Source organism: Limulus polyphemus, unplaced genomic scaffold (genome assembly GCF_000517525.1).
Source record: "Limulus polyphemus unplaced genomic scaffold, Limulus_polyphemus-2.1.2 Scaffold1418, whole genome shotgun sequence".
Classification (NCBI taxonomy): Eukaryota; Metazoa; Arthropoda; class Merostomata; order Xiphosura; family Limulidae; genus Limulus; species Limulus polyphemus.
In genome coordinates, this window is record NW_013667028.1 from 25070 (window position 1) to 39269 (window position 14200).

Genomic DNA, 14200 nt, shown 5'->3' on the forward strand with positions numbered 1-14200 from the left:
ACTGCAAGACTGCATAGCACTATTCAGTTTAAATGTTTTTATTCAAACCTGAATTCATGCAACTGACAGGAATTCAACATTTAGTTATAGATAAAAGTTATTCTTGGAAAGATTTGGCTACTTATGTAGTGATTTTTGTATGGTTTTATGTATTCATCCCTACCTTGTTTATGCAATTTTTTTTGGCATTACTATCCCCACATCATACTTAATTTTTTATTACTTGTTTCCCTCTTTCTTTTTAAGCAATTTTTATTGAAGTAGGTTTATAAGTGTGTGTGTGGGGGGAGGGGGGTCTTATAGCAAAGCCAAATCGGACTATTTGCTGCGTCCACCGAGGGGAATCGAACCCCTGATTTTAGCGTTATAAATACGAAAAATTATCGCTGTCCAACCGAAGGACAGGATATAGAATGATCCCAGATATTGATATTATATATTATGTAGAACTAGCTATAATAGATTATTAATTATTACTGGTCATAATCTTGACTTCTTGTGACTTAATGTTGAGGAACCTACAGTAAGTAAAGAACATATAAAAGTATATAGCTGTATCATCCATATATTGATGCTTGCATTTTTTGACACTGCCAGCTATACATCATTTTACATTTACAAAATGTTTTTTATTACTTTTTTTGTGACGTTTTTCCCCTGACTGAAAGCTAGTGTAATAAAATTTAATATTATGTGTATTGATTTTTGTTTACTCCTTTACTTCATATATAATATATGTGTTCGCTCCCGAAAGACACCGATTGTATAGTGTACAATACATTGAGTATTCTACATGTTACAGTTATCCAATATTCATCTATTATTGGCTGATAATGCCTGTTTCACCCTGTACTTAAGCTGTTTGAAGGAACACCAAATTTCTGTAAGAAAGCTAACATCAAGGGGGTTAATAATAACATTGTTTACACTAGAATTGTGGTTTTTTTTTAGCTTGTTAATAAATATGAAAACCAACCTATTATTCGATTCACCACTTGTCACCGGTTATACCGGTTTCAGTGACTTTCACCTCTCATCAGTCCCCCTCATCAGTATCTAAAACATCTTTTCTGCTGAATGATTCAGAAGGATAAATTAGTAGTAAGTATGTTACATACTCATAAAGTCCCATAAAATATTGGTTCACCGTGATGAGACAATGACAACTAAAAACGCCATATATGTTTACAAAATATGTTGATTTCATATTATGTTATAAAGACCCTACAAGTATTAAGTCATTCCTCTAAAGATGTTATTGAATAATGTATGATTTATCGTTTGTATAAACTATAACATCTGTGAGTAAGTGTTTTCTAGCTTTGGTATAGCGGCTCATACAATAGCTCTGAGTTTGTGTTTCGTTGTTTCAAATACAAACTTTCAGCTCATAGCTCCGTCATCTCTTGACCGATTTGAGATCTAATTACGGTTTTCTACTCAGGAGGTCAAACCCTTTCGATTGATATATCTGACCACGCCCAAGTTTTCATAGATTAATATACTCTAATCCTGCCTAAAAGAATTTCAATTTGAGGGTAGGCTGGTAGAGACCCTTATGAGTAGTAAAATCGAATCGGATATATGCGCGCCCTACGCTTGGTATTGCTGGCGCATAAAAATATAGCAAATAAAAAGGAAAAAAAGGTCTCGTAGATTAATTTACTCTAATCCTGCCTACATGAATTTCAAGTGTTGCCGTGGCTATTGATCATTCCCTCTTGCTTTTAACAATAAAAGTTAATAAAATGTTTAGGCAGATCGTTATTATGCTGAATGAACATGTTATGAGTAGTTATTTTTGACCGGGTGTGACCAACTGGATAGAGTACCGTGCTATGGACCAAAAGACTCAAGGTTCAATCTGTGATATACCGCTGAAATGGATTCAATCTGTGATATACCACTGAAATGGATTCAATCTGTGATATACCGCTGAAATGGATTCAATCTGTGATATACCGCTGAAATGCACCGCATTTTTAGATGTGCGAGCTTTATAACCATGACATCCAATTCCATCATTCCGTTAAAAGCAACCACTTGGGCGGCACGTGCTGCTGACTGTTTGTCGTGTTTTTAATCAGCAGTTTTGAATTAGGGATAACTGTAACTGGCCCTAAGGGTCTCTGACCTGGTCGTTTAGCCCACATGTCTCATAATGTAAGGTTTAGGTTTAACTCCCATCATCAAGAAAAATTCAATAGAAGGGTTATAGGCCCGGCATGGCCAGGTGGTTAGGGCGCTCGAATCGTAATCTGCGGGTCGCGGGTTCGACTCCCCGTCACACCAAACATGCTCGCCCTTTCAGCCGTGGGAGCGTTATAATGTGATGGTCAATTCCACTATTCGTTGGTAAAAAAGAGTAGCCCAAGAGTTGGCGGTGGGTGGTGATGACTAACTGCATTCCCTCTAGCCTTACACTACTAAATTAGGGACGGCTAGCGCAGATAGCCCTCGTGTAGCTTTGCGCGAAATTCTTAAGAAACAAACAAAGGACAAAGGGTTATTTTCAAACAATGGTGGAAAATCAACAAATTTCTACCATACATGTAATTGCAAACTTCTAAAAGCTTATGTAGATAATCGCCGTTTTGTACACGTTACATGAAATCTTTGCACATATTTCTTATTTTAATTAGTATTATTTATATATTTTTAACTATAAATTAACTTCTATTGTTATGAACGTTTTCACTCAACGTGTCATGAAGCCCAGGCAACATGATACCAGATTATCTGAAATGTGGCTGATCTAATCCTTTCTTTCCCAAATATTTGGTAAGTTAAAAACTGACTGAAGCTTTGTCAAATGTCCAATCATTATTTTTTATTATATCTAAATTAAATATCGTGTCTCATTATTAAAATTCACAAGAAAACGATTTATGTGATTGAAAATTTCTTTAAAATGCATTTGTATAAATGCCATTTTATTCATGCAATCTCCAGTAGTTTTTGGAATTAGTGTACCTTTACTAATAATAATATATTGCTTGGAGATTTTCACAAAAGTATTATATTCTAGAAATATTCATCTTTGCAAACGTTGATATACTTTAGTTTTCCTGCTGAACAACAAATAAAAAAAATCTAGTTTTTAAAAGTACTTAGTTAATTAAATGGCAACTTTCTTATATATAGAAACGTTCTTGACAAAAATTATTTGCCCCTAAATCGTAAGGTCATTATTTTAAGGTCAGTGAACGTGCCAGACTGTGAATTCGGAAATCCATGGTTCGCGTCACATTGACACAAAACTATTGACTATCCTCTATTTTGTTGTCTGCCCTATAGTCTGTTGACTACCCTCTATACTGTTGACTATCTTGGAAAATGTTGATTACCCTCTAGTCTGTTGACTACTCTCTAAACTTTTGACTACCCTCTATACTGTTGATCACCCTCTAGACTGTTGATTACCCTCTAAATTGTTGTTTACCCTCTAGTCTGTTGACTAATCTCTAAACTTTTGACTACCCTCTATACTGTTGATCACCCTCTAGACTGTTATCTACCCTCTAATCTGTTGACTACCTTCTTGACTGTTGATTGACTACCCTTTAAACTGTTGTATACCCTTTAGTTTCTTGACTGCCCTCTAAATTGATGACTACTAGACTGTTGTCTGCCCTCTAGCGTGTTGACTACCCTCTATACTGTTGACTACCCTCTAAATTATTGACTACTCTCTAGACTGTTGTCTGCCCTCTAGTGTGTTAACTACCTTTAATACTGTTGACTACCTTCAGTTCTAAATTAGGGAGAGTTAGCGTAGATAGCTTTGCGTGATCCGAAACAAACATTAGTCCTAGAGTAACAGTCAAGCAGGTCCTAAAGAACGATTTGTATTTCACTTGAGAAACGTAAGATGAAGATAACACGACTATCCAGATTCCTTTAATTCTCTTGAATACTCAATGATAAGAGGCAACAGTCAGAGTACAAAAACATATAGGAATGATCTAGATTTTGGCCACCAGACTGGCACCAGTGAAAGTTTAGATCAGCTTATACTTTAGTGCTAAGACTGCATCACATTTTGGCTCATTGTATCTTATTAGCTCTTGTTTCTCTTCTGTGAAATGCTGTTGATTTAAAGACTGTTTAGGTGGTTTCCATAAAGTTGTGAAATCTGTTATGTAGGATGATCTCATCATGCAAATCAGAAACCGACTTCCATAACACCAGACAAAGTGTCGTTAGATTATTCATCAATACGTCACAAAGTAAAACAGCGACAAGTATAAGGTGATCAATCAAGAAACACGTTCTCTTTCCTTCATAATAACCAGAAAGAATGCCCAAGTTATATATGTATATGTGTGTGTGTGTGTGTGTTTATTCATCTGGTTTAAAAACCGTTGCAGAGAAACGTAGTTAATAAATTATTTGTCGGAACTAACGTTCAGCATTAACAGCATAGAATGCACTGATAGGGTGTTATAGGCTTAAATAAATATACCACACTTTATAAACAGTAACATAAACATCGCTTTTTTTTCTACACAAAAGTTATCTGTACACAATCGTCTCTGAACAACTAGTTAACAACACCCACCACCAACAGTGAGATTTGACCATTACTCTTATAACACACCCACGATTCCAATGTGCAGAGTACATTTTTTACGACAACCGGAAGAATGAAATTCTCCCAAAACGTAATGTAATCTTTCCGGAATCAATTTCTATGTATTCTGCTTAAAATATCGTCAACTATCAGGTTTCACTCGATCAGATGATGACTGTCTTTTCAAAAAACAAACCAAAATAATAATACGAAAAAGAGATCGTTACTTACGATTCACTGCCAATTGAGGAATGCCGTGACACTGACTTGGGGGACATCTCGAATTCGCTGTCAGACCTGTACAGAAATGACTCTCTGCGTTGTGGCATGGACTGAAGAACCAAGCCTGAAGACGGACTTGTGGCATCCAAAAGAGCTCTGTTTTGGGAGTTGCCATCTTCAACGTCAAAGCTGAATTAAAAGATATAAGAAAACGTTTTGAAATTTATTTAGATCTGCATGATGAAATAAAGCATTATAGGCTTAGTCCTTTTAATATTTTGTTTTTTAGCACATTGGGCTACCTGCGCTCGGTCAACCGCGAGGATCGAACTCCAAATTTTACCGTTGTTAGTTCGTAAAATTAACGCTGACCCACCATGAAACGGTCCTGTTAATAATTCTTGCAAATCTTCAACAGAGCTTTTGTTTGTTTGTAGTTAAGCACAAAGGTACACAATGGGCTAGCTGTGCTCTGCCCACCTCGGGTATCGAAACCCGGTTTCTAGCGTTGTAAGTCCGCAGACATACCACTGTGCCACTGGGAGGCTTTAACAGAGCGGATTATAGCATGTATTCAACAGTCCTCAGTCTTGAACGTCCGTAACATTTGTTTATAATTTATATATATATATGGAGTAAATCCTCTACATTATATCAGTTCATACACTAGAGAAATGTGAATATAAGGCTTATATTGAAATAAGGTTGTTATATTACAGATCACTTAACCAAATAGTTCTTATTTTACAGGTATAATTATTCTCCACTGGACACTGGCCTGATGCTATTCAATCTTCCTTCATCGATTTTACATTCTAGTTCTATTTCTATTAGGAGACAATTATGAAATCCGCGAAATGACAATCTTCGGCCGTCAGCATGTTTTATCATTGAATTGACCGTTTCGATATGGTCAGTATATTCCTAGAAGTGCTCGAATGGCGACAATCACAAATAACCTTTTATCGATAAATTATGTTCTTGTCAAACTCGCTAATTCTGAAGCAACACATGATAACTTAACTTTACATTTAACATTAAGTGTTTGTGCAAATTCTACTTGGAGCTATTGCACTTTATTGTAATTTCCTTAGGACAATGACCAAATGCCAAGATTGAGTATAACACACCCAAATAAATGTATAACAATATTTATATATACAACTATTTAGTATACATACATATCAATATATATAACAATATTATACAACTATTTAGTATACATACATATCAATATATAACAATATTTATATGTACAACTATTTAGTATACATACATATCAATATATATAACAATATTATACAACTATTTAGTATACATACATATCAATATATATAATTATACAGAAATTTAGTATACATACATATATATAAAACTATACAAAAATTTAGTATACATTAAGTATTTAGTATGTATATACAACAGCATTATATATAAATATAGGTAAATATAGCGATGTTTCTCAGCAGTAAATGACGACAACATTATCCAGACATGGGCTAATGTTTGCCCACAGTCATAGGACATTGCGGTTCCAATGTCCTGTTGTTGTATGTTGCAATACATACAAACAAAGAGAGTCGTTATTTTATTATATTCTCTTGTCAGTGTTCTTATAGACATTATCCACTATCTTATTATATTCTCTTATCAGTGTACTTATAGACATTATCCATTACTGTATTATATTTTCTTGTCAGTGTTCTTATAGGCATTATCCACTATTGTATTATATTCTCTTGTCAGTGTTCTTATAGACATTATCCACTACTGTATTATATTTTCTTGTCAGTGTTCTTATAGACATTATCCACTATTTTATTATATTCTCTCATCAGTGTTCTTATAGACATTATCCACTATTTTATTTTATTCTCTTATCAGTGTTCTTATAGTTTACAATAGTACATTACCTACTCATTTACTCAACGTAACATTATGATTAGTGTTCATTAAGGTCAATTTATTGGAATACTGTGCTATTTAAGGAATATATTGTGTTACTGTATGTAACACTACGACTTTCATGTTCGGTAATGACGATTGGTTGGAACTTGTGCTGCTTAAGGAATATGTTACTATATGTAACACTACGACTTTCATGTTCGATAAGACGATTGGTTGGAACTTGTGCTGCTTAAGGAATATGTTACTATATGTAACACTACGACTTTCATGTTCGGTAATGATGGTTGGTTGGAACTTGTGCTGCTTAAGGAATATGTTACTATATGTAACACTACGACTTTCATGTTCGGTAATGATGGTTGGTTAGAACTTGTGCTGCTTAAGGAATATGTTACTATATGTAACACTACGACTTTCATGTTCGGTAATGACGATTGGTTGGAACTTGTGCTGCTTAAGGAATATGTTACTATATGTAACACTACGACTTTCATGTTCGATAAAGACGATTGGTTGGAACTTGTGCTGCTTAAGGAATATGTTACTATGTGTAACACTACGACTTTCATGTTCGGTAATGATGGTTGGTTGGAATGTTGTTTTGTTCAAGGAATATATCAGGTTAAGAATTAATGTTCCATTGATCCTTGTACTAGAACGTTGTTGCCACGTGCACTATAGGATATGACATTGAAAATATGTTTTAGTTTAGACTTGTGACAAAGCTGGGTTTAAAAGCCCCCAGTGAAGCTTTAATTATCACTTAGATTTAGTTAATTAAGATAACTTGCATTTTGCGAACTGTTAGACTTTTGATAAACGTTGTATCCGATCCGCTGTACACATCCTATTTTTCAACGCACAATCCTAAAATGTTACCCAAAATACAAACATATACGTGATATATATATATACTGTGTCGGCTTCAAAATAGTTCAACAGTTTAATTATATAAGGCCTAATACTATTAGTTATTGCATGCTTAGCCCTAAACTAAAAGTGACTTGGCTTTATATATACATATAACTGTATCTACGGAAAAGTAGATTTTTGAGGTTTATCTGTTATTTACTGAAACTTTGTAAAAAATTACACATAGGTAGAAGATGAGCATAAAAAAACATTTAAAAAGAACACATCTTAAACACTCTCTATTCTAAATGAACTAAATTTCACGAGAGGTATTCAGAAGATGATAAGTTTTTGTTTAAGAAAGTCTGAACACGGTAAAGTGTAATTCAAAATCATTATACTACGTAAGTAAATAGTTTTCTTGCACACTAGCGCCCTCTAGTGGCTCAACAGTAAGTCGAAATATTAATAACGCTAAAAGTCGGGTTTCGATACCCGTGGTAAGCACAGCACAGATAGCCCCTTGTGTAGCTTTCCGCTTGACAACAAACAAACAAATCGCACACTAGAATTGCCATTATTTCTTTTCTTCTCACTTTTCCAACAATATGAAAGCGGTAATTTAAATAAAATGCGCGTCAATCATTCTCAATATGCCATCTATCGAAATTCAGCTCATCTAGGGCAAGGAATTTTATAAGATATAATTGTTTTTAAATACGAGGTTCTCTTTACAATCACCCTGTAGTTATTAGTGGCAGCAGTTCTCTTTCTACAATCACCCTGTAGTTATTAGTAGCAGTAGTACTCTCTACAATCACCCTGTAGTTATTAATGGCAGCAGTTTAATGTTGTAATGAAAAGTCTAAGTTAAACTCCATTGGAGGCATAGAGCAATAAATAAATATACATTATTTGTTGTTAAACGTATAGCTGCCAAATAAGCTATCGTATTCTGTCCACGGCAGGGATCGATCCTCGTATTTCGGCACTATAAGCTATCAAGTTTACCGCTGAGCCACCGGCGGCCTTTGGTAATATTGTAATAATATTTTGTGATAGTGATAGATTTACGTATAGTACTTAGTGTTTTGAATACGGATGGCAACTTATGCGATGGGCTAAATGACCAGCTCGGAGACCCCAACGTTCATGGGAAGCTGTCCTCAATTTAGAACTGGTAACCAGAGGGCAACCGGTCGGCAACACCTGTCGCGTATATGTATACTCTTAACCGAATAGCGGAACTGACTGTCACTTTGTAAAGTGATTGCGGCTGAAAGTATAAAGCGTGTTCAGCGGCATGTTGCGCGCTCAAACCTTGGTCCTTCTGATTCTCATCTCCACACGTTAACTACCAGGCTACGTCCGGTCTATCAAGTATGGTCTATATTTTCTCAGTTCATACCAGCTATGTACTTTACCCGTCACGTAAGTCTGTCAAGCGTAGAAAACAGGTATACAGGCGTTACAAAAACAAGTGAAATAGGTTGGGAGTACCACCAATAATGAAAAGCACACAACATGAAAATAAATGAGAGAAGAGCAACAGGAAGTACTTGTAAAACATGAGTTGCTAATATCAAAAACATAAAATCACCACGCGGTTATACGCTTTACCAAACCACCTAAAAGGCCAAATAGGTACGTGTACATATATTCTCGGTATCTATGTAGGTATGAGCAGAAGAACTGATGAACACGAGTGTAGGTATGAGCAGAAGAACTGATGAACACGAGTGTAGGTATGAGCAGAAGAACTGATGAACACGAGTGAAGGTATGAGCAGGAGAACTGATGAACACGAGTGTAGGTATGAGCAGAAGAACTGCTGGACACGAGTGAAGGTATGAGCAGAAGAACTGATGAACACGAGTGAAGGTATGAGCAGGAGAACTGATGAACACGAGTGTAGGTATGAGCAGAACTGATGAACACGAGTGTAGGTATGAGCAGAACTGTTGAACACGAGTGTAGGTATGAGCAGAAGAACTGATGAACACGAGTGTAGGTATGAGCAGGAGAACTGATGAACACGAGTGTAGGTATGAGCAGAACTGATGAACACGAGTGTAGGTATGAGCAGGAGAACTGATGAACACGAGTTTCAAAAGTTGGGTAAAAACGATTGTAAGCAAAACTTAAAATTATGTTGTTGTTTTTATTTAAAACCTAGTTAATATTTTTCATAATTTCTTTATAAGTATTTCAATTAATTTCGAGTAGTCTTGTTAACAAATTAATCAACGTGGATCAATTCATTTAGGTTGTGCAACTTTATGTTAAATCGTTAAAACTATATTAGGCTTACGTTTGTTTGGCATATTGCTATAGTTTCGAACAGATAGTCAATTAATAGGCCTTTTCTTAACTGTTAAGACATTAACGACGAGGAAGACAGCTAAATGGAACAACAGTTTAACAACTTCACTATTTTCAAAATAAAAATATCATATCAAATTATATGATGATATATTAAACAGTAATATAATAAGTGTCTGGCTTACTTAGTTCAACATTTATAAGTTTTGCTCGTATTGACTCTAGTTGAAAATATTCTTCTTAGTTTCGTATAAATATTCTAGTTAATCCAGTTTTCCGGTTTAATTTTACTCACATACTAGATAATACAGTATATTAGAAATAACTAATCAGTGTCTTAACTACACTAAATTTAGTATATGAAAAAAGAGATGCAAAGAGGAGAGTGTTTTGAATTGAACTGAATCAAGTCGAGAGTCGATGTTAAAAACTAGAACAAGTAACATGAATCAGTGTAGCATCCAAATAAGTCTGAACATTCAATGTTTGTATAAACTAGGATTAACTTTGCTTAGTTTATGGAATTATAAGCCGGGTTGATGATGTTACGCTAGACTTGTATTTGTTTACCTGGTCTCTATAATGTCTATCAGAAATTAACGGTATTAAAGTCCACTTTTTGTTATTAAAAGCGCAATTCCGTCTTACTTGCTTGGTGTGAAAGATGATGTATAATAATAATAATGTCATTAGATAAAATAAAAATTAATTAATTAATAACTATGTATTACATGTACGAAAAACCAACAACTGTAGATTGTTGTCGATCAGTTGCCATCCTGTGGCTGTTGGTTCGTAGTTATAAACGGCGTCACGCTTCTTAGACTGCGCACTGACAAACGTATTGCAACAGGACTCCATAATTGGAAGGAGCATAACATGTGCTTTGACTGGTGCTCAGAACTCCTCTACCGTAACCAACAGCTGTCATATTTTTTAAGCTTATAGACACTTATTATTCGACCTTCCATAACTATATGCACTGTTTTATTCTAAATGGATTATTAAAAAAAATAACTTAAAAACTGATTGTCCTTAATGTCTTTTGTTATATTTTTAACATGCTTAAAGTTAAGAACGCGACTAGTCATATCTCATCAAATTACAAACAAACGAGTATTGAACGAATATTTTTATTATTAAATACATAAACCTCTCATATTAAAAATCAAAAAATGAAAATTATTTAAGTAAATTTTACAAGTGATCCCTAACAAGTTGTTTAACATTCATCCAGGGAGGGTCAATGGATTTCATCCACCAGTTTGAGTTCGTTTTCTTCAAACCAGTTATACACCTCTAATTATTTAACTTCTGAAACCTTGGAAGATAAGGCTTCCGACATGTTCACATCCTTTCATTTAAAACGACTTTTTGTAAAAACAAAACAAAAAAGGTATCACGTATTAGTTTTTGTTAGCAAACATCAAGCTGAAGGTGTGAACATCAGGAGAGGAAAACACCTGAGGTTTCAAATTGCAGTAAAAAATTACATCTAAAGTCTGAACAAGTTGTATAGCGTGTGGCACGCCAGGACTGTGAATTTCAGAACACATCGTTCGCAGTACATTGTTTTGTCAGTTGTAGTACATTTTCTTGTTTCATTGTGACAGTTTCAATAAAATCCTGGAATGATGCGTTCCCGCCAAGAGAAAACTGATCGATAGAGCATCTTCTCTAGTTTTTTGTCATCTTTATAATTTGTATAAATATAAAATAAACTATTTTTTCTATAACTAATGACACTTTGACACACGTATAAAAAAATAAACAAACACAAACTAATGCACAGATACCTGGTATAAAGTCTATCAGTATAACAACGTGAGCTCCGATGGGAAGAACGTATTCTGGAATGAGGAGCAGGAGAATGGTGCACTCCACTCTCCTGGATTGTCACGTGCTCTCGAGGACACAAGGAACGAAAGTACGAAAAAAGCAGCGCTACCAAAGTAAGCATAGCATCACAAGCAGGGAACCAATGCAAGGTGTTTTTCCACCATCGGAGATTGTTGATAAAATTGCTAATGTTTTTCCTTCCTCGAGGATTGTTGATAATATGCAAGAGCGGTTTACATTACATATATACAGAGAGCGTGTAAAAGTCTGGCATCCAGGGAGGATAACAGAGAACACCCATTTTTTCTATTATTCAGTGAGAGGTTCAGCAGGAGGTTAAATAATATTTACTATGCAATCTGCAGTTTGTACCGACTTAAGGAATTCGCCACCATTAATACCATTAATTCATTTCTGTTATAATAAGAGAGTTATTAACTTCATGCGGCTGAAAGAGACAGAAGTCGATCTAATGGCGTCCCAGTCCTCCAGGGTACACTGTTTCGTAGCTTCCGTTCTGTTTGTATTCTTCAAGATACTGTATTGACTGCCTGCGGATTACTACCATATCGTCAGGGGGGTGGTTCTGTAATAAGTCATACTCGAGAAAAGGCTTTTCTCTTTCGACCGCACCCAATAAAGCGTAGATTCTTGAATACAACTCTGTGTAATACCCTGACAGCTGGTCTATGACATTTTCGACACAAGAACAAATTAGTTTGGAACTAAACGTTTTCTTGACGGACTGAACACGTCTTTAATTCTCCCTTGCATACCCTTAAAGCGCTTAACGAACGACCCCAGACACACGAGACATGGGAGGAACAGAATCACCGCTAACTGGGTTAACTGGGATAACTTTTCCCCACCTCGTGTAAGCAATCACTGGCTGAATGCGCCCAGCTGGAATCAGCTGTGTGTGAAATTCAGATACGCTCTGAAAGTGTGGTATTTATCAAAGGAATTCATGTTTACGCGCTAAACGCTCCATTCAGCCTTTTGTATATGATACGTAATTATCGCTATTGCTATAACAGATGCGCAACGAAAACGTAATGCTGTGAGGTAACTATCACTGAAGCAAAACAAACAAATGTATACGATTTAATTACTCATGAGAGTATATAAGTACTATGAGTAAAACCAGAAAGGGGGGGGGGGAATCGGATTTGCTCAACATCTCGAAATTTTAGGAGTGCAGGAAAACTAAGACTTGCATTCAGCATACTGTGTTGGTTAAATGTGATTAAGTGTAGAACAAAATGAATTTATCGTAAAGTTAAAGCGATCCCTAATGTAGTTTGAACTATATGGAAGTCAGCTAGTCAAAATCATCCATCCCCAGCTTTTGGGTTATTCTTGGCTGAATGAATAGTGGGATTTGACAGTACTCATAAAATGCACCCAAAATGCAGAGCGATATTTTTTTTTCGGAAAAGGGTCACGAACAATAAATTTTCGGATTCCCACTCCCGGAATGCTGATCACAAGACCATATTCTTCACATAAATTTAAGGATAGAATAAGGAGTGGAAATAGAAACTATAGAAGCTTTTTTTTCTAACATTTCTTAATGTGTTTTTGTTATTCCTAGTTTGTTAATAAATATATAGAATTAAACATAAAACACTTGTTTGTAGTAACTCGGATGTAAACTTGGTTTAACCTTAGTCCTAACAAATCGATCTTTTGAGTTTGTCTATTTTTACGGCACCGCGGGGAATTGATCCCCGGATTTTAGCGTTGTAAATCCGTACATTTACCGCTGTCCCACCGGGGGACACTTTTGGGTTAGTTAGTTTGTTTGTTTTAGGTTAAGCACAATGGTACACAAAAGACTATCTGTGCTCTGCCCACCGCGGGTATCGAACCCCAGTTTCTAGGGGTTGTAAATCCATACACTTACCGTTGTCCCAACGAGGGACACTTTTGAGTTCGATTCTATCGAAATGAACTACAACAAACTGTATTTTGTTGACCTACCGTAGTGTAGTTATGTCTGGTATTAATATGTCAAGTTGTCCCTTCAGTTATGAATGTTTTTCACAATAAAAAATCAAAACATAAGTATAGATAAATGTTTCATCTACATCAACTTTATTCGCAAAATATTAACGTGTAATTCATGTGAAGGTTTTTCGCACTCGCACACCTTATAGATTTAGCCTGTTAGTATTTCATTACACAGTTGTGATTAAACCAAACAACATGTAAATCAAGATAAAATGTAAAGAAATGCGTGCGTCTACTACATATTGTAATTGGGGCACTAACTCAGAATGTCTCATTAATAATTAATTTAGTAAGTTTCTCTGAACTTTAAATTTCTAACTCTGAATGTCTCCTTAATAACTAATTCTGAAAATGTCCAAGGTTTCGGAAAATATCAGTCATCATGTACTTGAAACATTTTAGTGGCATTTTCTTCAGATATCAAATGCCGTAAAGTGTCATGGAAGTAATGTTTGTTTGTTTGTTTGTTTG

The 14200-nt window shown here is 35.3% G+C and overlaps 1 protein-coding gene across 1 annotated transcript in view; it reads right to left on the reverse strand.

The window, feature by feature from the left end:
• Positions 1-14200, reverse strand: part of LOC111086772 (cAMP-specific 3',5'-cyclic phosphodiesterase, isoforms N/G-like) — a 231288-nt gene that overhangs the window by 18459 nt on the left and 198629 nt on the right. Inside the window, exon 2 of the mRNA XM_022390974.1 lies at positions 4805-4984. Within this exon, the coding sequence (XP_022246682.1) occupies positions 4805-4984 (180 nt within the window). The remainder of the gene's footprint in view (positions 1-4804; positions 4985-14200) is intronic.